Below are 26,070 nucleotides of genomic sequence, written 5' to 3' on the forward strand. Positions count from 1 at the left end.
TTTTCCCAGTGTCTTAAATCAACTACTTATAAAAAGTAATCGGTATTTACTCAGATTTCAAAGCATTCTAATAGATGACAGAACAGGGCTGAGTTTTTCGTCCTTTCTTTCAGTAGTATTTGAAATCCACATTAGACATACGTTGGATTAAAGACTACGAAGTACAAGTACTCCAAAGCCAGCAGGGCCTGAAATGCTTGCATCGCCTCTCTGCAGCTGAGGTGTGGGACTGTGAAGCTGGTGTCTTGCCCTTTTTGATTGCCTCTCCTCTCTCTCCCTTTCTTGCATTTTGCATAGTTCCCAGCTTCAGCAAAACTCCTGGAGTCCTCCTTTGCCTGGGTTGCTGTATAAATGACTGGTAAAACTGATATCAAAGGTTCTAGGTATAGGTCTTATACTGGGACAGAAATGGCTGTCACTTCCTCTTTTATTTAAGTTTGATCTCTTTTCTACCTGGTCTCTTAACAGTAATAAAAAACCCCACACAAGAGAAAATGCTGAAACTAGAAAAAGCCTTCACATTCTGAAGAATAGTCCACCAACTGGGTCCCGTTTTCCAAGTTGGAGAGAAGTAGAGTGTGAAGAAACCCTTGTGTTTCATGTTGGCCAGTCTGTCTTCGTGTGGTGCTGAATATAGGTTTTTCTGGTGTCACGCTTGGCGCTGATGGCGGCGGCTCCCCATCACTGTTAGAAGGTCTTTGAATTGCACTTCAGGGGCATCTTAAATCCCAGCATAGTTAAAAGAGTAATTCAGATTCTCCGAGTAACTGCTGGAAAGCCTACAGGGACGCTGAACTCTTCTGAACATACTTAGCCAGGATTTTGTGTCAATTTTTTAATTTAGTAAAATGTTGATTCAGATTTGAAAAAAATGAAAGAAAATATTGAAATCAGTATTATAAAGCATTTTTTAAAGACGCTGTCAGTTTCAAACATTTTGACTTTGTACTTTGTTTTCCTTTCAGTTAACAAGCATAAGCCATGGATTGAAACGACCTATCATGGTATAGTTACAGAAAATGACAACACGGTGCTCTTGGACCCCCCTTTAATAGCCCTGGACAAAGATGCGCCTCTGCGTTTTGCAGGTAAAGAAGTCATCTGCACTTCTTTAAGAAGTGAAAATGCTTTCTTGATGACAAACGCTGTGTTTTACTTAGTGTGTTTTCCCAAACAGTAGCATAATGTTTCAAAGCTTTTAGACCCTAGGAAATGTTTTGTACGTGGACCAGTTTTGTTTCATATTTACAGCTGTATCCAAATATCCAGAGCAGAGAGTACTCTGCATTGCAGCTATTCTATGTTTTTTTCAATTTCATGTGTGTATGTTAGTTTTTTTCTGTTTTGTTGGGTGTTTTTTGGGGTATTGTTTTGTTGGGTTTTTTTTTGCATAGTGTCTAACCTTTTCCTCAATCCTCTGGATTCCACATTTCACAGTATTCAGTCCAGGAGTTCTCAAACAGTTATTTTCTTACAATTTTGAAGAGAGTTATGGGTTTTCTTAGTGGTTTTGATTTGCGTCTTAATAGATTGAAAACTGTAATTAGTAGAATTAAGATTGCATTTCTTGTGTGCAGTATTTGGACTGAGAATTCCTGTGGAAGTCTAGATTTCCTGTGATAAGCTTGCTTAACTGTTCGGGGCATTTTATAAAATGGACGGCCTTTTCTACCTGAAGAAAAAACTCTTTCTCCTCTAACAAAGAATATAAAGAATGATACACAAGCCATTTGCAAAATGTAGGCTAACTCTTGACTTTCATCATAGGACTGACAGGTGACAGTTTTCTTACAAGCTTCTGCAGTAGCTTTTTTTTATTTTCCTGGAAACTATTGTTTAAGAATACTGTGTTCATTAATTGGATGCAGTACTATGGAAATGACTTTTTTGGTTTGACAATATATTACAAAACTCTGTTTGAAGAATACCATCGGGCATTGCAGGTATTTAAATTAGTTGCAGTGGATAACACAAGCTTAAATTAGATAGTTGCAGAAGCTCACTTGGTTAAGTAAAATTTGAGAGTTAAGAATCCTAGTAAAATACCTACAGGATGTGACATTAGCCATTTTGGGGAACCTTGCTTAGCCTGGCTTCAAGGAGGAAGTGATAGAAAAATAGAGTGATTAAATTAACAGCCTTTGGAAATGTTCAGCATGCTAACTGCATCGTGTGCTACAGTTTTATGGCAACTTGGTCACAATTTCCTAAAGTGGTACTTAAAGTAACAGTTTTGTTGCGTTATCATAAGGCTGAAATTATCTCCAAGGCTGTCTTACAAATTCAGGAAGTTCAGAGATGGTGGTAAACCTCTGAAATTCAAACTTTCTCATGTCTTGAGTACACATGGGAGAGGCTCTTAAGTGATCTTAACTGGAAATTAAACTGCTGTCTATGAATAAAAAAACTTCTCATTTCCAAATGAAGCAGCTTGTATCAGGATACACAAAATCTGTTAAGTACAAAGGCTGACTTGCATACTTGGTGATTAGGAGAATATGAATCATTTCTCGCAGTTCTTAAGTGCTTTAAATGTAGGTGCTGGTAGTTTCACAGCATTGGACAGATTTTGGAAATTGCGTTTTTATACCTCTTAGTGAATAGTAAAGTTTTCTTGAGTGCTGAATATCATGAAGCTTTGAGAAAGTACTGGCAAAATATCTTCAAATACATTGTAAAATTTGCAGGGTAAAATCCAATATCAAAGCATCTCTTCAAATGCTTTTCCATTGGGTTGATCTAAATTGTATAAACCTGCTTTCATTTAATGAACATTTTTACCAACTGGAAGTTGTTTTTATTAAACATTTGTATAAACATTATATATTTTGGCTTTCAAAAATTAACAAATCTTAAGTAGCAGCAGAGCAATGGTTTTGAAGTAGTTAACTTAAATTCTGAGTATAGCACACTAACGTTGTCAGGATACTTTCCTCGATATGACTCTGTTGGATTTGAATTGTGTAAATTTTGAATGACTGCGCTATGGGAATCTATAAAAGTATTCATCTGCCATTAAATAGAAGAATACTTGAATCTGTCTTTGAGAAGACCAAGTGTGGGAGTGGTGTTGAATCAGCGTTATCGATTCTGGTTGGTGGTGCTGTAGTTGTGTCCTAGGACGGAGAATAGCGTTGTTATTGTCCAGCAGCATCTATGTGGGTGTTTAAGTGTGAGAAGCCCATTAGATCAGTGACATGTTTTCACAGAAGACAAAGCATTTTCAGGATTAAATGGCTGTTTCAGCCCTAAGTGGTATATTCGTACTTATAAATCAAGTTTATTCATGCTTCAGAAGGTTGGATATTTTAATTAACTGTGCGCCCTAGCTGAGCTGTGAAAGTTCTGAACTGTCAGCAGGTTTGAAATATTTTAAATAGAGCTTTTTGCTTTATTTCAATTTTGAGCATGTCGAAACATCTTGAAACTAGTTCATTTAAGTGCTTTGTAGTACATGAACTGTGGGGCAAGTAAAAGTACTATTTTATTGTTTTGCTCACTCGGTGCTGTGGGTAGGATCCTAAGATTCAGATGAGCAAAAATAAGTAGGGTTATATAGACATTTATTTCTAGGGCAATTTATATGGGTTTACATCTGAAATGACACACTTTTGGAAATGGAGTTTGAATATAGCCATGCCAGGTTGCCTCGTCGTACTGCCCGACGTGTAGAGACTCTATGGAATCAGTCTTTTGCACTGTGATTGTTGGAGATCTGCCTGAGAAGACAATGACCATTCTCCTTCCTCAGTGAAAGTTTTCTGTGTTACAAATTGAGTCATGTTGGAATTCGATCCAAAATGGTTTTGCTGAAAAGATAAAGGACAGCTACATTTCCTATTGTACTTTACAGTAATTCGTGTCTAAAATCAGTTTCATGTCTGAAGCTCTCAGTATGGATTTTCCTGTTGCTATGCAAAAAGGAACTGAATTTTTATTGCATTTGAAACAAACAATATTCTTTCTGGATGCCTTCACATCGCTGAATGTGTTTGGTTATGAGAATATAACGCAGGGTCTTGCTAGCAAGATGTTTGAAATGTTTCCCTTGTGGAAGGAAATGTTTCCTTGTGTTTTTTGATGTGTCTGTAATAGGATTTTAATCCCTCTTCGCCCCACCCCACCCCTACAGAAAACCACTGCTCCGCCACAGTACTTTATTTTCCCTTTACTGATCTGGGATGCAAGAAGTATTTTTGTGGGGGTTAGGAATTTTTCAACTTGGAGCATGAATATACATAGAGCTTTGAAAATGACCTTGAGGAATCTCTATTCATTCTTTAAAAAAAAAAAAAAAAAAACAAAAAACAAAAAAAAACCACAACAAACCAACAAATCCACCAGGCCTTTCTGTCAGCCTCTCCCCGGTGGTGTGCGGGGTTCTCGTGTTCCTTGGGTAAGTGCAAAACAAAAAACAAAAAAAAACCACAACAAACCAACAAATCCACCAGGCCTTTCTGTCAGCCTCTCCCCGGTGGTGTGCGGGGTTCTCGTGTTCCTTGGGTAAGTGCTGCTGCCGTGTTTCCAGGCGGCACTGCCAGCCCGGCTGTGTTTAGGGCCGGGAGCCGTGCTGACGTCCTGTCTGCACTACGTCTGTCTGTAGTGCCGCGCTCGGCTGGGTGATGGCTATAAGAAATGATATGTAGGGAAGATGAATGGCACTGTGTAATCAAACAGAGAAAGATTTTGATCTTGTCACATCCATTGACTGTACAACAAATATGTTGCACAGCCGGTTGCCAAACCTAAGAGGAAATTTTGTTGTGGTAGTATTTCAGCCACTTTTGCATCAAATTTAAAGCACACGTGAAATGACATTTTGTTTTGTACCTACCATACATACAAATGCAAACTGAAACGGAGTTATCACTAATTGTGAAATTTAAAACCGGTTTGCTTTTTCTTAGTACCATACAGAACTATTAAATACTTGTTTAGAAAACGTTCTACAGGTATTGAAATGGGAAGCTTTCCCGAAAGCTTTCCGTGGTTCTCATGTAGACTGCTGCTTGGTTAGAGCTAGAAGAATACCCTTCTTCTCCTTTGTAGAATGGAAATGTAGAGGAATAGCTGACTCCAGAGTTTGAAGAGTATGAACTCCAGGGTTTGAAATACTCTATGTCCAGTTTAAATATCTTATGAACCTTTTATAACTATATGATGTAATGAAGTATTGTCCATCATTGTATCATACCAGTACAGAAAGAGATAAAACAGTAAAAATCAACAAAACCTTAAAATTCTACCAAGTCCTCGCTGTCATTTGATCGTGCTACACTAGAAAGGAGAAATACAAAATGCCTTTAGAATACAGGATTACTGTATGTTTTCTGGCTCCACAGACCTGTGTTAGCTGTAAAATGAAATGGTTTTTTAACTATAATTACAGCTGAGTGAAACACTGTGAAGTGCTATCCTAGCTGCAGTTTATTTAGCTGAACAGTTTTGAATATATCAAATATAAACTAATTTACAGATTGATCATCATTCTGTTCTAAGATAGGAGAGGTAGAAATTTATTTCAGTAATGTGTCTCAACTTCAGAATGAAATGAGAAAAAGCATTAAGCGCATATGATAGAGTATGAAACCTTAGGGAGTATGGTATGGGACTAAGCTTGCTTAGTGGCAATAAAAAAAATTCACTGCCAAGAATTCTATAATTACAGAAAAACGTTACCTATACTATATAAATATATGCATTTCATAACTGAGATGAAAATTAGTATCGTGTGTGTATGGGAATTTTAATTTGTAAGTTGTCTTCTTTGTCTTGAAACAGCTCTGTAACAGTCTAATATTTTTGAGAAAGGAGGGGGAGCGTTAATTTTTGAAATATTTTGTAATTTAGAGAATTATTCCTTTTTGCTTCTTTTCATTGCAGAGACACTTTGAAGAAGGGAGCTTAAAAAGCCTGTTAGGTTGGGAGCTCTGCATTTGCTTATTTAGAGCACTTACATCATAAGTAACACCATAGTTTTTATGCATTATAACTTTTTCAGTCACAAGAACCTTGTCTATAGAGCAATAAAAGGGCTTTTTGTTAATCTTGCTAATGTTTGAAGTGGAAAATATGGTTGTATCAGGTCAGTTACTGCTGTGAGAAACATCTGGCAGGAATTGAGCTGTAGTACACTTTGAACAGAAGCTTTACACCTTAAAAAGCATCTGGAGACACACGGATATTTACCAGAGAGTTTATTTATGCCTTAATGCTGAGGAGTCAAAAATACAATGCCTGAACTTCCTAGGAGCCAAATTGGGGTTGGTGACAGAGTTAAAGGTCACTTCAGATGATAAAGAACTGACCTATTTTTAAACAGCCTCCCCTTATCCAAACAGGTAATTGCTGCGTTAGTACACTTCTTCCTCTTCTCTCCGTTATAAGGCTTTCTGCTTTAATGTTCTGTTCCGTATATTTTATTTTTTTTTTCCCTGTAATCTTAGTGGTTCACACACAATGCTTGCTTCTTAAGGTTAGAGTTACTGGAAGGGAGCAGGGAGGTGGGTAAACGGGAGTAAGAGATGTAGAGTATTTAAAAGCTTGCAGTTGGAATGTCACTTCTGGCTAATCAGTGGTGTCAGCCACTAATTTAAGCAGTGTAAAATTTTCTTGAATGATCCTATTGCCAAAACACATTAAAATCTGGGATTATATTTATATCCTGGGTAAGAATAGACTGAAATAAATTATGTGGGTGCTGCAAGAGGCAGCTTACTTGGTGCGTTAAAATAAAGAGCTGATTATAAATCTAGGGATTACCAGAAGTGAGTTTCAGGGAGAACCTAATCAGAGCTATTTGAGAAACTGGCTCCTTTTAAAATGAAGGACTATAAATCATGATACATTATAAGGTATTTTCCCTTAATTATATTTCTGCTTCAATATTAAATTGTAAATCTGCCCTTTTAAGAAAAATATTTCTCTGTAACTGTAGTGCCTCATCTCTTTTTAAGGCCAGTCTAGAATGGAGACTTGAATAACTGTGTTACTGCAAGTTGTTTGCAATGTGTGAGAATTAACAGGAGATCTGCCAGAAGTGATTTTAAGGGTACAGGTCTGCCTTGTTGTACTGGAATTCAGGTCAAAGATGATGGTAATCAGGAAAAAAAAAAAATTGCCATGCTGGACAATGTGTAAAAGGTAGTAGTTTGGAGGTTTAACAAACCGTAATTTCCAGGGGAGTGAAGAACAGGGTTAACAGTCTTTTCATTAAAACAATGAAACCATTCCAGGTGTCTGTCACAGTCATCTAATACCATTGTAAAACTCAGTTATATCTGAGATCTCATAAGCGTGGAGGGTCCAGGATGCTGTGGAAGCTTTTACTTTGGGGGCGAGGGGGGCGCGGGCGGGCAAGGCAGGCTATTGTAGGGCATCCTCAGTACTGGTAGATGAGGGTATTTGAGTACCCGAATCTCTTCTGTCCAACATTACAGTATTTCAGTGGTAGAATAAAATGACAGAAGCTGTTGGTTGCTTCTTTAACCTGGAAAAGTAACGTGCTGCTAGGAAAATAGTTAGCTTCCTCCCCACGCCCTGTGCTTGCACTAAGTCTTTTATGTTCATTAGGATCACAATTTAATGTGTATATTTTTAGTCATTAATTATGGCAATACTGTCAAGTTGAGTTTGATGTAGAATTTAAATTTTGCAAATGCTAGGTGTTATACAACCTATACCAATAAAAGTTTATGTGGAAACACAGAAATCCCATGACTATTTAAAAAAAAAAAAAAAAAAAAAAGTAAGTTCTGGAACTCAAAAGGGCAGTATGAAGTTTTTTAATTGTAAAAACATGGTTTCAGTGTAATAGATAAAAGCTTGTTTAAGTTATTTAATGTCTTCTTTAAGTAGAATAGTATAGTAAATTCTGGTAAATTCTACTTTATAGATAGTTCTTCATCAACAAGGAATTTCAAAAGCATCTTTCGTTTAGCAGTTGGTATTATTAAAAAAAAAAAGAAAAGGGAAAAAGAAAAAAGCCTTTTGATAAACTTATTAAATACTTCAGAATTTGAAAAATGACAACCTGGAATTAAAAGATGAAATCATATTTAACATAACTAAAATTCTAAAATTGTAACAGTTACAGCAAATCACCACTGGAATTTTAAAATACAATTTTCCAAAGCTTTTCTGTGTAATGTGTGCATCTTTGCCTTTTCCTTATTTGCTCCCTTTCAACCTTTCCTGTTACTGACTTGGGTTTATCTTTTCTCCCTTTAGAGAGTTTTGAGGTGACAGTCACCAAAGAAGGTGATAAAGGGTTCTTTCTATCCCTTTTATGAATATTAACCTACTAACTTTGGTTATGAAATGGGGAATCAGCACTTAAACAGAAGATCCTGTCATGCTCTTTTGTCCCATTTATTCTCCCAGTTTTTTTCTATTTTAAAATATATTAATTAAAAACTGTTATGTAACCAAACCCTTGGTTAGAAATATCTGTAAATCAGACATCCATTTGAACCATTTGGGATTATTGTACATTGTATGGACACTGAAGAAGTTGTTTTGGGGGTAATTAGCGTTTTCTGATATTTTCACTCATAACTTACTTCTTTGGGACATCTTAAGTTTTTTCGTACGCTTTGTAAAGTAATATTTAACTGCTGAAGCATTGTAACACCTTCCCTGCAGTACACTTCCTTCAGTATGTACTTCAGTAGTTTAAAATCTGAATCGAATACCTTTCTTTGAATACCTCTAGACATGTTTACAGTAGGAGTGCATTCTTGGTACTATGATACCACTAATAATAGCAAAATAGTGTTTTACGTTGGTGCGAGAAAATCACCTTCAAAACGTAACAAGTTAAACAGAGTTGGTGATCAAACAGTTTATTGAGTGGCTTTTGCTAGCACAGCTAGGTGTGCTAGGCACACTCCGCATAACGTGCTGGCGGATTGACCTGGCTGTGCCAGCAAGAGGTCTTGTAGTGCCATCTTAGCCTCAGATGGGTTTTAAAATGATATACTAGACTTCTCTTGCAAGTTTGTTAGGATGCAGAGTTTGAATAGAAAGGAAAGCCTACTAAATCGTTCCATGTGAGAGCATCTTTGACTAACATATTTGGTCTGTGTTAGTAGATAGCTGTTGAAATGGATGCCTGAGAAGTTGGTATTTCTACCTTTCTCATTCAGTAGTTTATTTTTGATTCCCTGATTTTAGCCAGGTACATTGCACAGGAAGACTTTGTTCTTTGATCTGTTGGCAGAATTTCTGTAATTACGGTGCTGAACCTGTACTTGAAGCTTTTTCATCCCTTGACTTGTAACTATGCATTTTAACCTTTTGCTCTGGTCAAAATAAACAAGCTGCCCAGCTATTCCCAGTAGCTTGGCATAGAAGACGTTACCAGTGGCCTTGGCTGTATGCTCTTATAAGATCTACTCCTACCCTAGAGCTATCTCAAGTACTCCTGTGAAATGCCTGTCTACATTTCTCTTTTTCTCTTTTGTATTCCTGCATGAATGGATGCAAAGTAAACAAGTTGCTTGGAAGGCAGACGTATGCTTCTTTTTACTAAAGTTCCCAGAAATCACCCATTTTAAGGCACAATGCTCTTGCTTTGTCCACAGACCCTCACAAACCCTTGGCTGCAAAATATTTGGTCATTTATTTTAAAAATGTGTAGTGATTTTGACCAAATCTAACCTCTCTTACTTTGAATCTCTAGGTGAGATTTGTGGATTTAAAATTCATGGGCAAAATGTTCCCTTTGAAGCAGTGGTAGTGGATAAATCCACTGGTGAGGGAATAATACGCTCTAAAGAAAAGCTTGACTGTGAACTACAGAAGGACTACACGTTCACCATACAGGCCTATGACTGTGGAAAGGGACCAGATGGAGCGAATGCAAAAAAATCCCACAAGTAAGTAAATCTGTGGTGGGCAGAGGGGAAGTTTGGTTTCAAGCAGTCTCCTGCTTGAAATGATTTATGGTCTGTGTATATGTAAATGCAAACCAAGTGTTAATGCTGAAAGACTTTCATATAATGGTAATATAAATAGCAGCAAAATGGAAATGAACTGTTTTGACATCTCTTTAGCTGTGTTCTAGATGATACTGATTTATCCCTTGACGTCTCTGAATTTACATGAAAAAATAGTGTGGGGATAGAAGCAGGAAAACTGATACAGTTAAAATCTGGCTTGAGTTGATATAAAGAGTTCTCATGGGATACCAAGCCTGGACTTCGTTTCAGAATTCAGTTGCTAAAACCAAAAAACTGGTTCAAGAAGTCAAATCTATATTAAACTTGACAGTGTGGAAAAGAATACATGTTGCTGTCGTTTCCAGCCAGCCTCGCCAAAAAAACCAAGATCAATAGCATAAGGTTCGTCTCTGCCCAGATTAAAGAGTGGGAACAAAGCAATCTTTAGCTAATCTTTATCTAAAGAAAAAACCACAATGTAAAATGCTGTCTAGAAAATCCACTTGAGAATAACTGTTTAACACCCTGGTGTAAACATCTGCAGAGCATGTGGAAGATTACTGTTTGTGTAGCAAAGAAGGGCATAAATAAGATGACGAATAGAGTAGCAACAGTCATCTTGGTGACAAATACAGTCTAGTTACTCTATAGCTGTACGCTTCAAATAGGCGGTAGAAAGCTTACCTCCTTAAGGATTACGCTTATGGAAAATACGTATGCCCTTAAACTCTATTTGATATTCAGTTTGTCTTTTGAAGAAAGATTTCAAAGAGAAAGATGGCAACAAATGTTTTGTTGGGTTGGCTGGAATTACATTCTTTGTTCAGCTTGATAGCGTGCAGTTCCTTCTTCACACTTATCTATATTACCTAATCTATATCATATAGAACTTATCTTTATTTTTCTACCTGTGTTAATTAATTGATTTTGGTTATCTAAATTCATGGCTATGTAATGAACCAGTACGGGTCTAGCAGCATGCTCTGCAACTCTTCTTTTTCCACAGCCCAATGATGGGTTTCCAAGACCTGCCCCTACAAACCACTGCTGAAATTTCCCTGCCCGTGACTGTGTTAGGGTTTTTTGGTGGGTTTTAACCATCTTGGATTTTAGCTCTTAAAGTCAGGAGTATAAAGTGTGTTTGGGTACAGAAGGCCATTTTTCGTGGCATTTATTTAGCACATAGGATAAATAAAACCTTAAAGTTTTGTTGGATTTTTTTAGCATAAGCAGTAGAAAACTTTTGCTTTTATGGAGGACTCCAGTGATTGAACTCTTTATTAGTGTACATTCCAGATACTTTTCGTTACTCACCTTTTTTCCTTGGTCATTGACAGAAACTGCACTATTTTCCTATTCTCTATATACCAACAAACACAAAAGGATGGAATTCAAGATCCAGTCTGTTAAGGATTGTCTAGCTCGCTATATGGTGTGTTCAAGTGTGGCTTCCACTTCTGTGATTCTTCCATTTAAATTGTCTGATCTCTCATTCTTACATCCAAGAAGTAAACCAGTTTTCACTGACTTACACAGCTCAGTACTTTATTAGCAAAAGAAAGCTAATCAAATTCACTTGACTGAGCTCTTAATCTAAGACCAGTCTTAACTGTCAGTCTTGTTCACATGAAATAAAAATTGGGTGTTTATAGCAAATACTCTGACAGCAGGAAAGAACTGTAGAATTGTATGGTTTTAGCAGAAATAAAAGCCTGTTTTGTCACAGCTGTATTTTGTTGTATTTCTGTAAAATGGTGGCAATTTAAAAGGATTTGAATTTTATTTGCAAATAAGCAGCAATAGTAAGCAATAACCTAGAACTACATTGAATTATATAGCAACACACTGGAAAAACATCCCCTGCTTTCCTGGTTAGGGTAGTTGAGATTGTTACTTTTATTAGTCATTAGTCGCTTCTTTCGGAGAGCTTAAATTCTGAAGGTAAGCTTCATCTGTAAAAAGAGGGAGCTGTTTTATCAGATTCCTTGCGTGAATAGGAGTTTTGCAGTATATAGGAAACTGACCTTTCTGTTTTATTTCCAGAGCAACAGTACATATTCAGGTGAATGATGTTAATGAGTATGCTCCTGTGTTCAAAGAGAAGTCATACAAGGCAACAGCAATTGAAGGGAAGAGGTATGACAACATCCTGAAAGTGGAAGCAGTGGATGCAGATTGTTCACCTCAGTTCAGCCAGATTTGCAGTTACGAAATTGTAACTCCAGATGTACCTTTCGCTATCGACAAAGATGGTAAGAACACTATGCAAGACGGCGTGAGAATTACTATACTTTGCCGCTAAGAATGGGACTTCAAACTGATGAGCATAAAACTACAGTAACGCTGTTTTAACCCTTTCCTACAACGTAGTTAAATGGAGGCGTTCACTTCAGCAGTTTGAATTGATAATGAAAAGTGAGATGTCTTTCAGTGCTAGTACCATGTGCTATCTCCTGATCTAAGGAGCAGATGATCTGTTGTATGCGTGTTGTTTCTTGTAAAATGCTTTTCAAAATAAAGGAAATATGGTAGCTGTATTATGTTTTAAACCAGCTCTTAGTAGGCTTGCTTTTTTTTTGCCTGTAGTTTTCTATTCTATATTAGGATATCTTTTGCTAGTTAGCTTTCAAAAATGGGGTTCCATGTGTGTGCTTTTCACATTCGAGATGCTCACATTGCTCTGAAGATTACATGGTTATTTATTTTGAAGTGTAGTGATTTGTTTAGGTCATCTCCTTTCCACTGCTGATCTGTGGACCCTTCAAAATCTGTAGACTACTTCTAGGGGTTCAAGCAAGCTGATTCTGCAAAGCAAGACAGTTTTTACTGGGCTTTAGTTTGAGCTTTTGGGGGATCCACATTGCCAATGGATAATTTTCATGGGTGTGCAAATTAAAAAAAAAAAAAAAGGCAAACAACTTGAGAGTCCTGGCACATGCCAAACAATTTATTTATCAGTTACCACCTATGAACAATTTCATTTTGAGTAATATAATACACTAAGAGCCTGATAAGTATATACCTGCTGTTCTGTGTATGTGTGCTCATCTCTGGATTTATGTGATTTTTAAGGATCTGGGCCTTATGTTTGGCATTGAAAAATCAAAATAGTGAAGGGCTAGTTCACTTGCAGGTGTGTGTATTAAAGTCTTGGTACCCATGTGAAGCCCATAGGTGGTACCTGGATGCATTTAATGTGGCAATGATCCTGAGGAATGAGTAGATACTGACGTCTGATTATTGCTTTTTTTTGTGTGTGTGTCAGGTTATATAAAAAACACAGAAAAGTTAAACTATGGTAAAGAACATCAGTATAAACTGACAGTAACAGCGTACGACTGTGGGAAGAAGAGAGCTGCTGAGGATGTGTTGGTTAAAATTAGCATTAAGCCTACATGCAAGCCTGGCTGGCAAGGTTAGTTTCATCTCTTTCTTGTCTGCTTTTAGCATTTGTCAGTACCTTCAGTTAAACATAAGAGGTTTTTAATATTGTTTCTTTGGATAAATACACAGGTTGGAGCAAAAGAATAGAATATGAGCCTGGTACTGGTTCGTTAGCGCTCTTCCCCAGTATGCGTTTGGAGACATGTGATGAGCCAATAACCTCAATTCAAGCAACGGTTGAACTAGAAACCAACCATATTGGTAAAGGCTGTGATAGAGACACCTACTCTGAGAAATCCATTCACAGACTCTGTGGTAAGAATGCTTTTGCTAAAATAAAGTGGTCTGTCTTGCTTATTAGTTTTTCTTTAAATATTATGTTAGACCACAAATCAGTGAGTAGATATGGTCTTCATTTGCGTGTAGTTTCGTCCACCTCTTTTCCTAGCAGGCAATAAAAAGCATGAAGTTGGCTGAAGGTGACTTTTAAAACAATTCTCAAATGCAGTAAAGAATCTTTCTTCTGTGTCTCCACTAGCTTATATAGACTAGTAGTTTCCTTCACATGAGGTTGATGTTCAAGATCTGAAAGAATGTTGTATATGCGGAAGGGTATAGCCATTAAAACCTCTCTGTTCTACTGAGGCATGATGGATGTGAAGGATGCAATGTAAGAAATACATGGTGAAAAAGTAGATGGGAAAACTAAGAAAGTGCAGTTGGGGAAAAAAGTTTACTTGCATCAGTTAAATTTGTATTGTGCTTGCCCTAGGAATAAAGGGCACCTTGGCATCCATGTATGCTGCAGTTAAAGGTCTCATGAAAAGTTTATGAATCCTTTGTAGCCAATATGAAAGAATTTTGATTACAGGACAAATTCGCACTAATTATTTATGTCTTCAACTTCAGTTGAAGTTAGTTGAAAGTGTGAATACGGTCTAACCCCAGACATCCAGGCAAGTCCTAAGCTATTCCCTGACTAGGTCACTGTGACGTTAATGATTTAGGCTTTAAGTGGGGGGAAAAGCAGCAAGCTGAGTACCTGCTGGGTATCTTTGCTCCTGACTATGATGTTATGCAGCTCTATTCAACTGGATGGATATTAGCCTTACGACTAGTATAGTGTCAAGAGAAGGGCATCATGTTCATGGGCCTGAGGGACAAGTGGCATTAATGTAATGGTTCCTGAGATAGAGACAAAATAAGGTTCTACAGCTGCAGCGGTAGTGAGCAAAACACTTTCAGTGAGATTAGCTGTCTACCCAGAAGTTAAATTTATGGAAGTCATCGTGGTATTAGATGTCTATTATTAGTGCCACATTATTTAAAAGGAGAATTGCTTGTTGTGTGACGGTAGTGCATAATCCTGATGGTTGGTGCTGAAAAATTAGTGCTTAGGAGATCAGTTTGGTTTGAAACTAGCTGTGATCTTTTTAGTTTCTATGTTTTTTTTTCATTGGAGTGTTTTTATTGTAGGTGCTGCTTCTGGCACAGCTGAGCTACTTCCCCCTCCAAGTAGTGCTGCTAACTGGACAATAGGACTTCCTACTGATAATGGTCATGACAGTGACCAAGTGTTTGAATTTAACGGCACACAAGCTGTGAAGATTCCAGATGGCGTTGTCACAGTCAATCTAAAAGAGCCCTTCATGATTTCGGTATGGATGAGGCATGGGCCTGGAACCAAAGAGAAAGAGACAATTCTGTGCAATTCAGACAAGACAGGTTTGTCAATACTTCAGATATAAACAGGTTCATTGTTGGGTTTTGTTTATTTGTTTTTATATGCTGTGGCGGCATCTGTGAGAACCTTAAGGTTTTTTCTCTAGGTTGTTTTTTTTCTTGGAAGTGAAATGGAGTGGGCTGTAAAAGCTGCTCTTCATTGTGCTTGCCTGTAAAGGTATGGCCTTAGATTGTTTAGCTTCAGATTAGGCAGACTTGTTTTTCTAATTCTATTTCAATTTATATTATGCATTTCTTTTTGCCATGGTAGATGACTTATTCTGGCAATGCAGTCTCGATTTTGCGTCTCCAAAGATAGCCCTGTTCTTGATGCTGCCTCATACTGATGCATATGTCAGATTTAGTGGCAGCATTTGCTACTATATATATATTTGCTCTATCTTTTTTTTTCCTAGGAGGTGGTAGTTTCTCTTTCTCCAGTGAGGAAGTTTTTTTTTTTTCAGTCTCTGTGAATGCTACAGACGCAAACATTTTGTAGATACTATTAATAAGAAGAAAATCTGATAACCCTGTTTCCATAACTGCTGTCTAATGGAGGTAGAGGAGTTCTTCTCTTTGTTAGCTGGAGCAGTGGATTTGTTCAGTGTATTAGAAAGATACTTTATTTAAAATGCTGCTAGATTTTTCAAAGGAAACTGCTGAATATAGAGCAAACACAGCAGCCCTCACTCTTAATTAAATTTTATTTGAAAATAAGAAAGGTTTAACAGTATTTGTTAGATCCTAAAAGCATTTGTTTGAACAGGAGAAAAGTGACTGTCATTCAGAACCAGGTACAAATATTCTCCTCTCTTCCCTACCTTCACCCATTTTTGTTAATCAAAACCCAAAACTGTGGATTCACGGAAGTTAGTGAACTGGAGAAAAAAAGGCAAATGTAAATACAGTTTTTTCTGGTTTAAAGAAGCAGACCTTTAAAACAAATTTTCCTTTTTTATTCCTTGGTTTGACCTAACTATATAATTTTTGCGACAGATAGTTTTTGGTAGTAGAAATACCATTTGCATTTATTTCAGTGGTATATTATACAATATTGAAAGACTGGAACTAGGTTTGTTGGAGGGAGGCAATTTTAAAATGTGTTGCGCTGGAACAATACAGTCAGATTTAATGCTGTCAGGCTGAAAGATTGACATGATTTTAGTTTTTTTTCATTCCCTCCTTTCTTGACTCATCCGTGCCATGGAATAGATGATGTAGATAAATGTTTCTTTTCCTTCTTCTTACCTGTTTCTCTAGCATCTCACCTCTGTATTTATTTTAAATCCTTTAGAGCTACGACTATACAGTTTTTTCTTAGGAAAGCATGTCCACCTGCTAGCCTGTATACGTGTTCCAAACCAGTAACTAGATGCAGTAGAAGCTACTCATTTGTAACAAAAAGGCCCTTCTATCGCAAATAGAGCTCTTTTCCTTTTTCTCCTGCTGACAGGTTTGTCTCCGTGAGTCTTTAGTCCTATACCCTGGTTTAGATTGGATTTTGAGATAGACATGTCTATTTGTTGTACAGTGTAGTATTACTCATGGGTTGTTCAGGAGTGTTTGCCCTAATTACTATTACAAATGTTCCTCATTCCTCTTAACTCGCCTGATTTACTTCTACATTTGTTTCTTCCTATCAGTTACTTGGGGATTTACCTATGAAATTACAGATCAGGTGAATTTTGTGGAGTTCTTAAGGTTTACAGAAAATAATGATATTAATTAAAACTCTTGTACAGATATGAACCGGCACCACTACGCGCTCTATGTACACAACTGCCGACTTGTTTTCCTCTTCCGCCAAGATCCTTCAGAGGGAAAAACATACAAACCTGCTGAATTTCACTGGAAGCTAAATCAAGTAAGTTTGGAAGGACCGTTGGTAGGACATTAGAATGCAGTGAAAATCATTGGAGACTAAACTCACTGATAGTATAATTATTAATAAATACTTTTTGCAGCTCCAGAGTCCTCATGTCATGTCTTATAGAACCCAACAATACTTTATTTGTGAACAAGTGTCAGAGATACTGTCAGCCATACCTTATACCTCTTTGTCTTTAATATATCATACTGCTTTAGTGGTTTTATTAAACCCAGTGGAATAGTCATGAAACAAAGTAATTGTCCTGAAAGGCAGTAAAATGTGGATTTATATGTGAAAATACAATGTCAGTCTTCTAGCTGTGATATCAGTTATCTTCACTAAAATACCCTGTAAGGTACTGTGCATGAGAAAGCAAGAAGTATTCCAGTTTGTTTATAGCATTAAAGTACTTCTGAGCATGCAACATTTTTGCAGATCAAACTGTTAATAGGATAGCAGAAGAACTTATCTTCTTAATCCTTTTTCACTCTGAAATAGAATTTGTGACTTTTTAAACATGCCAAGCAGTAGCTACAAATCGGTTTTCTTAATTAATTTTTACTCCACAATAATAGAGTTAATAGGCCTCTGGGGGATGCAGGTAGTTTATGCTTCCTGTTTGCAGGGAGGAGCTGTCTGGTTGTATTCTTTCAGTCGTGTACTCTTAATTATTTTAGATTTGAAAGTGACGGCTGTAATAACTAATCTTCACTTTGGTCCTACTAAGATCTGCAGAACTTACATCTATGAATTCATGATGTTATGACCATGAAGAATGAGACAGAAGGGACTAAGTATTTTGTGTGCTTTTCCAGCCCTTTGGATCTGAGTGATAAAATAACCCTCTATATCTGTAAATTTATAAAGGTGCTTTTAGTTGCTTTAGGTTACTATTACAGGTCTGTTTTGCCAGTTACCTAAACAATGAGTTACTTTCTAACATAGCTAACTTGAACTTATTTTCTGCGCAGGGCAGTGTATACTGTTTTGATGGTAAAATGCCCATATATGTCCTTATTAGAAGATGGTTACTTTGCAAAAACTAATCGACTTTCACTATAAATAATTCTGTCATGGAGGACTTTTTTCTATTCAAAGTGGTCACGTTTTTTTTCTAAACAATCGCTCTCAGCAAATACAGGTCCTTTGCCAAGTAATGTCTTATAACAGTGTTTCAGACTGTGCTTGCATGTGGGTCTGTATTTTTAAATTTAAATGTGCTGTTATTAGATACTATAAAAATTAAAGGAACGGAAATACATGTGGCTTTCTATATTGGCAATAGAAGAAAAGAAACTATAAACATTTGACGTTTGCTTTTTTCAGATGTGTGCCATGTGTGTGAAACATACAGGCTTATAAGTTGTTGGTATGTCTGCATATACGTATATGCAAAATGTGCATCAGATCACTTACTCAACTGTACTTGAACTGTAATTAAAAAAAAATAAAGTAGTGTTTTTAAAACTTTCTTTACTCAGGTGTGTGACAAAGAGTGGCATCATTATGTCCTCAGTGTTGAATTTCCTGCGGTAACTCTTTACGTAGATGGTGTTTCATATGATCCTTTCCCAGTGACTGAGGATTACCCACTTCATCCTTCAAAGATAGAAACGCAGCTAGTGGTTGGAGCATGTTGGCAAGGTAACTGTTTACAATTGCTAATACTTTTAATTAACTTTTTTTTAAAATGAAATCTTTGTGGTTAGCCTAGAAGTACATAGCAGGTCCTTTTAGTGTGTGAAAGATGGCTTGTATTGTCATTTGCGGATTGGTTTTGCTCCTAGGTAGTATCACGTATTTCCTTTTTTAGTCGTTTTTTTTCCGTGACTGTGTTTTTGCTCGGTGGCCACAGATCTGTATAAAATACAAAGCTACTCACCAAGCAGCATTCCATCAAAGTAACTTTTGTGGTAACCATGGGAATATAGATAGCTTTTCTTTTTTTAATAATGGTTGTAAGACTACATCATCTACTTCAGGTTACTAAGCAGAACACTTAATTTCAAGTAGGAGGAAAAAGCATATTGTGGAAAACACATTCTCATAAATGGAAGCATGACCAGCAGACAATTCAGCTAAGCAACACAGGGATGCAGTCTTTTGGGTATTTTGCCATTTCTGCTTATAAAAAGAAACATACAAAGCATCTGCTTTATTGTATGCAGACTATCATTTAAAACATTACGTTCTGCAAGTTATGAAATACTGATTCATGTGCTTTAATACTTATGAAATATACTCTTCAAAGCTTGAGAAAAAGGAGAAGAATGCATCTGAACGTGGAGGCTGATGACCAGAGATCTTTGTAACAAAGCTCTTGCTTCATAGTCCTGAACTGAAATGTTTCCTTGCTGATTAAATTACACCCTAGCTGGAATAAAGCTGATCTTTTTCGGTCAGAGATAAGACAGTGTTAAATAATTCATGTTTTATTGTAGTTCAAAATATAGACTGTAGTTGCAGTCTGCAATAATTCATAAAAGTAGCTTGTGAATGAATGACAAATGGAAAGCTTTGAAACATTTTAATCAAATTAAGTCTTCTGTCTTATAATGTCTCTTTTCTCTTTGAGTTTTAAGGCTCTGAGGTGTGAATGAAGGTTGGATTATCAAAATATCCTCTCCATCAAATTTACTACTTTCTGACTTCACTATCTTTCAGTATTAATGTTATTTCAGTGCTAAATTCATTCTGTTGTCACTTCCTTTGAGTCAATTAATTATTTTCTTCATAATTCATCTCATTCTGTTTGTGACTTTCCAACTCTCTTCTAGCTCAAAGGGAAGCTATAGTGGCTGGTTTTCAAGAAATGGAGCTTGGAAACTCTGTTCCAGCTAAGTGTATGGGTTGCATAGTGGCTTCCATGTATGTTCTGCATCCTAACAAAAGCATATACATTTCATTTAAAAACTCCTGTGCTTTCATATTGGCACCATTATATGATTCTGTAAGTTCTTCTAACATGAATTTTCTTTTTAATGACAGCAGACTGAAATAGGAGCATTAAAAGTGTGGAATACAAAAACTTGAGGCACTATCTCTTAAAAATTACACCAAAAGCCTAATTTTTAGGGAATTGGAACACGGGGGACAAAAAGAATGCCAAAGGAGCGAAGCTAGTGCTTAAGTCCATCCTCTTTATCTTACCAAAATTTTAAAATAAATCGGGCTGCTCTGAGTTATATGTACAGCTCACCTCTAAGGAGAGAGAGATGTTATGCTTTTGAAAAATTTCTTTTAAAAGATTAAAAGCTGTTTTTCATTTTTGGTGGTTCCCTCCCTATCTGATAAATTGACTCCTTAATACATATAACACTATTGTTACAATAAAAAAATCCGTGTTGGTAAATGGCTCCTTTTGATCACCATTTAATACCTTCTGGTGATTTGCTGATACAGGCTGGATCTCACCTTAATTTCCCCTTTAGCAGTTGAGAGAGGATAAAATAAATCGAGCCAGTTGATAGACCTGTATCTCATTACTAATAGTGATTTGCGTGAGATTGAGTACCTGTGGTCAGTGTTCTCCAGTGTGACTGTTTTTAGTGCAACTTGTGTATGGGGCTCTTCAAGTTGTCTTGTGATGAATGTTATGTTCTTGCAACAACATAGTGATGCTTCTTCCCTGCATAGCAGCTATTAGTGTTCAAAGAACTCCTAATCCTTGAGACGCTGGGTCACGTATAAGCAGACTTTTGGGGGAAGTGCTGCTGTGTATTTTCTGTGATAAGAGAGTTTGCCAAATTATAACTACTTGGTCCTTTCCCTATTGTCCTATTCTTTGTCTTGCTTTTCTACAGAATATGCAGGAAATGAAAATGACAATGAAACTGTGCCTGAGACCTCTGCAGGTTGCTGGAGTTTTTTTCCCTACTGTTTTATTTCATTTTTAAGCCAAGACATTGCTTCATCTCGCACACAGCATGAAATGCAGGCATTGCATTCGGGCCATTGACCTTCACGTAATCCTCTCCTAGGCTTGTTTCTTCATTGTGCTTCTATTTCCAGAGCTTCATCAGCTGATTTTTTTTTTTTTTGCTTTCTTTTTGGTTTTTTTTTTTTTTGTTGCACCCAAATGCACATCCATGTACAAATCTGCAACCGTTGATTGCAGTGGTGTAAAATAAGTTACTGGTGTAAAATATCAGCTATAATTTCTTTAATCCAGTTTTGTGAAAACATAAATGCACCTCATTCCTATAAATATATGCATATCTATGTATGGGGGGGGGGGGGGTGTGTATCATACAATTACTCAGTAGATTGGGAAGGACCTCTGGAAGTCAGGTAGCTCTGCTCCCCACTCAAGAGCAGTTTCATATTTAGGTGAGGTTGCTTGTATGTAACTCAAAGACAGACCTGCAATTTACAATGGATACTCACTTTATCGGAAATTGATATAGAGTTCTATTTACAGTGAATGGGCATAAAAGCTTTGGCTACCAGGTGGTTCAGGTTGGCTACAGGCTTTTATTTTCCTAGACACTTTTAGTGATAATTTGCTGGATTTTATGCCTTGAGTTGAGGCACTTAAAATTAGTGTTTGTTTCTAAAAGGTGTATTCAAGATATGTACTCTTTCTGTAAAGCTTAGGAATTCCTGGAATAGTCTAGATATAATTGACAAGAGGTTTCTAGCTGTGCGTCACATTTTAATTTGGCAAGGTTATAACAGAATCCAGGGGCTAGAAGCTGGAACTGTACAAACCTAATGTATAGTTAGGTATATAAATATATATATTTATAATAATATATATTATATATTTATAATACCTAGTATATAATTAGGTATATAAATAATGTCATTTGTAACAGGACAATTCACTACTGAAAATCTTACTGAGTTATGCCAGGGATCTTTTATCACTTAGAATCTTTAAAACTAGCTTAGATATCTTTCTAAAAATCTGGTAGCTTAGCGAGTGATGACCTTGAAATGCAAATTTGCAGGTGGTGTTCTGTGACCCCCATTGTTTAGCAAGTTATAGACTAGATGGTCATCGTGATGTCATCTTCAAAAAATCTAAGCAATAAGGGCCTTAGTGGGTTCCAATTCATCGGACTTAACTCCGATATCTAAAAATGAGTTACCTGAGTCTAAACTGCTCCTTTGAGCCCATGCCAAGAAGGCGGCAGCTTTAGAGGGGAGCACTAAGCTCTTAAACACCTTTTCTTGAAATGAGCTGAATCACTTTGTAAAGTTTCTTTCTATCCTTTGAGTGTAAAGAGAGCCTGTAGTGGTTGGTTTAGATGTAGATTAACATCTAGAGGGAGGATGTTGTTGTCTGCTGTGCTGATGGGCATTGCCTGTTCTGTAGAGAACTGACTAGGAGGAGGCGTTACCTCAACATGAAGATTCGGGTCTCATAGTTCATCTCATTGGTTCTGTCTTTCATCTCTGAAGAACGCCACCTCGCTGTGTGGGCAATTTCTTTAGAAATGTTTGTTATGGAAATATTACCCTTAGTTTCACAGTTCAAGATGGCCACACCTGTTTTGAAGGCCATATGCATGGTGAACTGTTTAATTTTTTTCTTTATGCTTGAACATAATCACAAGGTTAACACCCAGAATGGATAAAAACTAACCCGCATGTCTATAATGCTTTGTGGTACCAGAAGGCCTATTTGTTGTTTTGCAAAAGAAAAAAAAAATTCAAAATGCATAAAGATTTCTCCCTCTTCCCTTTGTGAAGGTGGTGAACTCCACATGGCGCAGTTTTTCCGAGGCAATCTGGCGGGTTTGATGATCCGTTCTGGTAAACTGGAAAACAAGAAGGTGATAGATTGCCTATATACTTGCAAAGAGGGACTGGATTTGCAAATGGCTGATGGTGTTGGCAAAGGCGTGAAGGTAAGGTCGGATGTGAATGAAGGGGAGCATGTATAATATGCATGATAATAGTTACAAGTTTTGCTGGCAGAGTTAGTAGGGGTGTCCCAAATAAAACAAGCTAGTCTATTGCGACGTTTTGCATTAAAATTACATGAAAACTAGGAAATCTTTCTTGTATAGACATGGGCTTAGTGGAGTTTAAGAATGAAGTTACCGTGTTCTGTTTAAGCCTTGAAGAGGAATTCCATGTTTGTACGCCTCTGTTTTACAAACTAAACAAGGTTGTCTAATAAAAGGTAAAGGTTCTTAACGAGTAGCTTAGTGAAATGAGACTAACTTGCATGCCTTTCTTTAATATCAAGGTTGTGTGAACAGAGCTAAACTTCTCCTTTATATCAGCTGTCTCTCTTCTGTAACACTAGAATCTTCACATCAGATCTATGATAAGTGCCTAGATTTTTTCTTAAAGGATGAAACACTAAATATGCTTGACTGGAATAAGGAAGGGACTAGGGAAGTTACTGTGTACTACAAGGCCAGTAAATAATGGCCTTACTGCTTTGAATACAGATGGAATTGTCCTAGCACTTAAGCAGGCTGAGCAGTGCTGAACTTCCAGTTCTAATTACCCAGTCGTATTACTGTTTGAGAATGCTCTTATTTTTTTCTGTTGTTTCAGATCCACATGAACCCAAGTCAGTCAACACTGACTGTAGAGGGGGATGATATTGACAGAGTTGATAAGGCCATGCAGCACATTTCCTATCTGAATTCCCGCCAGTTCCCAACACCTGGGATTCGGAGGCTTAAAATCACCAGTGTTGTCAAGTATGTCATAGAGCTGAAATAATACATCTCTGTACAGTGATGCTGAAGCCTGGAACAATGTTCCTGTATCTCAGCTGTGATAAACAAAGGAGTCTTGCTGTATGTAACCATCACACATTTGAATACGGCCCATGTTTTCTACACCAGCATTCTTATTTTCTTGCTGAGAATGTAGTAAGGAGTGTGTGGAGTGTGGAGGATAGGCAAATATTATTTGCAAGGGTATGCTGGGAGTATGTCTCCAGTGTCACAGCCGCCTTTAAAGGTGTTATCTGTGGCTGTTAGTCATAGCGTAGAAAATGGGGCCAAATGTTAACGGTAAGTAAAAATTAATTGTAAGATTGCTCCCTTGGTGGGGAATTCTTACTTTCCAACGCAGTTGATGAATTTATCTGAGACTCTTGGGTCTGAGAGAGAGCTTTTTAAAAATTTATAAAGCAATTACTCTGCGTAATTGTGCCTCTCTCTCACATAGTCTCCTTGACTGTGCAAAACTGCTTCTGTTTCTCATAGATGTTTCAATGAAGAGGCCTGCGTCTCCATTCCTTCTGTGGAGGGGTATGTAATGGTCCTGCAACCAGAGGAACCGAAAATCAGCCTTAGTGGCATCAACCATTTTGCCCGCTCTGCTTCAGAGTTTGAGAGTTCTGAGGGTGTTTCCCTCTTTCCTGAGCTTCGCATAATAAGCACCATTACACGGGAGGTGGAGCCAGAGGGAGATGGAGATGAAGATCCCACAGGTAACAACATCCTTTTCTGCTTAGGACTGTTGCCTATCCTCACCCCTTTCTACAATCACATTGGAGGTTCTTCCTCTTGTAAAGAGGTGTGGATTTCTCTTTTAATACAGAATCTAGTAGGGGAAAAGAGATGTATATCTCTTCTGAGAAGGTGTAGATATTTTGCTCTGGGCTGACAAAAATTTACCTTGAAATGGTAGTAAGACGAGGCTGTTACCTCCATGTAAATATTCCTTGTTTTGTGTTTTGGTTTTTTTAATCATTATGTTATGAATACTCGCTCTCTTTAATTCAGGCCCAGATCTTAATATTTGTTCTGGAAGAAGAGTTGAGTTTGCATGTGACGTTTTACAGCTCCTGGGCTCTTCTCTACCTAACCTTTGTTTCTGCTTACCTCTTTGGCTTTTTCTCTCTGCGTTTTAGTACAAGAGTCATTGGTATCTGAAGAGATCATGCATAACCTGGATACATGTGAGGTGACAGTGCTAGGAGAGGAACTAAATCAGGAACAAGAAAGCCTGGAGATTGACATGACCCGATTGCAGCAGAAAGGCATTGAGATGAGTAGTTCCAACCTGGGCATGATAATCACAGGTAGGGGTTGCTGCTTCTGCTGTTTTTCTAGGAAGGGTCTGAAGACGGTGATAATGGGAACAGTGTGCTAGAGAGTTGGTTTGTAACACCTTACTGCAGATACGTCGTTTTGGACAGGAATTTCAAGCTCAGAGGTGTTACAACTATTTTTGGAAATCTGTGATTCTAGAACATACCTCGTTCTAGAACCTCCTTGCTGTTCTTCTCTCATGTCCCAGAGTTCAGGTTACCTCTGGGCTGTGGAAATGAAGTACACTTTGCCCAGAAAAGGCTTGTTCCTTGCACAGATAGTCCAGTGCCTAGGAGCATGCACCAGTCCTTCCCATTTTATATTCGGAATCTGTTAATGTATTTGAAAGAAAGGCTCCAAGAATCCCTTTAAAGACTAACTGGGTCTGGGATTGTGTCACAATATCAATCCACAGAATTTCAGTGGAGCTACGTATGTGTCTATGGTGTTACTCTTTTCAACTAACTGAAAATTTGTCAGCCAAGAAAACTTACTTGAAGAAAGGGAGCAATAAGTGTCGAGTATATGATGTTGTACTTGTCTTTTGCAAAGCAATGACTTTACTTGTTTATTTCTCTCCACAGGGGTTGATACTATGGCTAGTTATGAAGAAGTCTTGCATTTGATACGCTACAGAAATTGGCACACTGTTTCTCTCTTTGACAGAAAGTTCAAATTAGTCTGTTCTGAGCTTAATGGACGCTATGTCAGCAACGAGTTTAAAGTGGAGGTATGTAAGCTAATCCGATCGCTCTGAGAAGTTTTAGAGCGTGTGTGGCTACGAGGATCAGCTATTGCCTCAACTGATAGATAATTCATCAATTACTGATTTAGATTTTTGTCCTGTAAATAAATGTTAGTAAATGTATGCATTTCAGGATGGATTTTATATATAAATGTGTTCGTAATCCTTCATTTCAGCTTTAAATAAGGCTTCCTCAACAGAGGTGAAACTTGTGTTGTAGAAGAAATAATATGGCTAATGGAAGTGTGAAGGCAAAAAGGTTGAATTGGAAAGACAGCATATTAATTTAGCAAAAAACTAGCAAATAGAGTAAGAGTAGACTTGAGTGGCCTTCGTGTATAACTTCTAGCATTCTGCAAACGATCTTGCTGGGCGTGTCACTGTTTTCCTTGTGTGATA

General features: G+C 37.3%; 1 protein-coding gene across 1 annotated transcript in view; it reads left to right on the top strand.

Annotated features, from left to right (window-relative positions):
* Positions 1–664: 664 nt before the first annotated feature.
* CLSTN1 (calsyntenin 1) overlaps positions 665–26,070 on the top strand; it is a 30,811-nt gene continuing 5,405 nt past the window's right edge. Inside the window, exons 1-16 of the mRNA XM_009889648.1 lie at positions 665–686; positions 966–1,088; positions 8,230–8,259; positions 9,683–9,878; positions 11,985–12,193; positions 13,207–13,356; positions 13,455–13,640; positions 14,802–15,050; positions 16,790–16,911; positions 18,399–18,561; positions 20,721–20,771; positions 22,615–22,772; positions 23,434–23,582; positions 24,096–24,322; positions 24,746–24,916; positions 25,511–25,656. Coding sequence (XP_009887950.1) covers positions 665–686; positions 966–1,088; positions 8,230–8,259; positions 9,683–9,878; positions 11,985–12,193; positions 13,207–13,356; positions 13,455–13,640; positions 14,802–15,050; positions 16,790–16,911; positions 18,399–18,561; positions 20,721–20,771; positions 22,615–22,772; positions 23,434–23,582; positions 24,096–24,322; positions 24,746–24,916; positions 25,511–25,656 — 2,352 coding nt within the window. The remainder of the gene's footprint in view (positions 687–965; positions 1,089–8,229; positions 8,260–9,682; positions 9,879–11,984; positions 12,194–13,206; positions 13,357–13,454; positions 13,641–14,801; positions 15,051–16,789; positions 16,912–18,398; positions 18,562–20,720; positions 20,772–22,614; positions 22,773–23,433; positions 23,583–24,095; positions 24,323–24,745; positions 24,917–25,510; positions 25,657–26,070) is intronic.

This window comes from Charadrius vociferus, unplaced genomic scaffold (assembly GCF_000708025.1).
Source record: "Charadrius vociferus isolate BGI_N301 unplaced genomic scaffold, ASM70802v2 scaffold477, whole genome shotgun sequence".
Taxonomy (NCBI): domain Eukaryota; kingdom Metazoa; phylum Chordata; class Aves; order Charadriiformes; family Charadriidae; genus Charadrius; species Charadrius vociferus.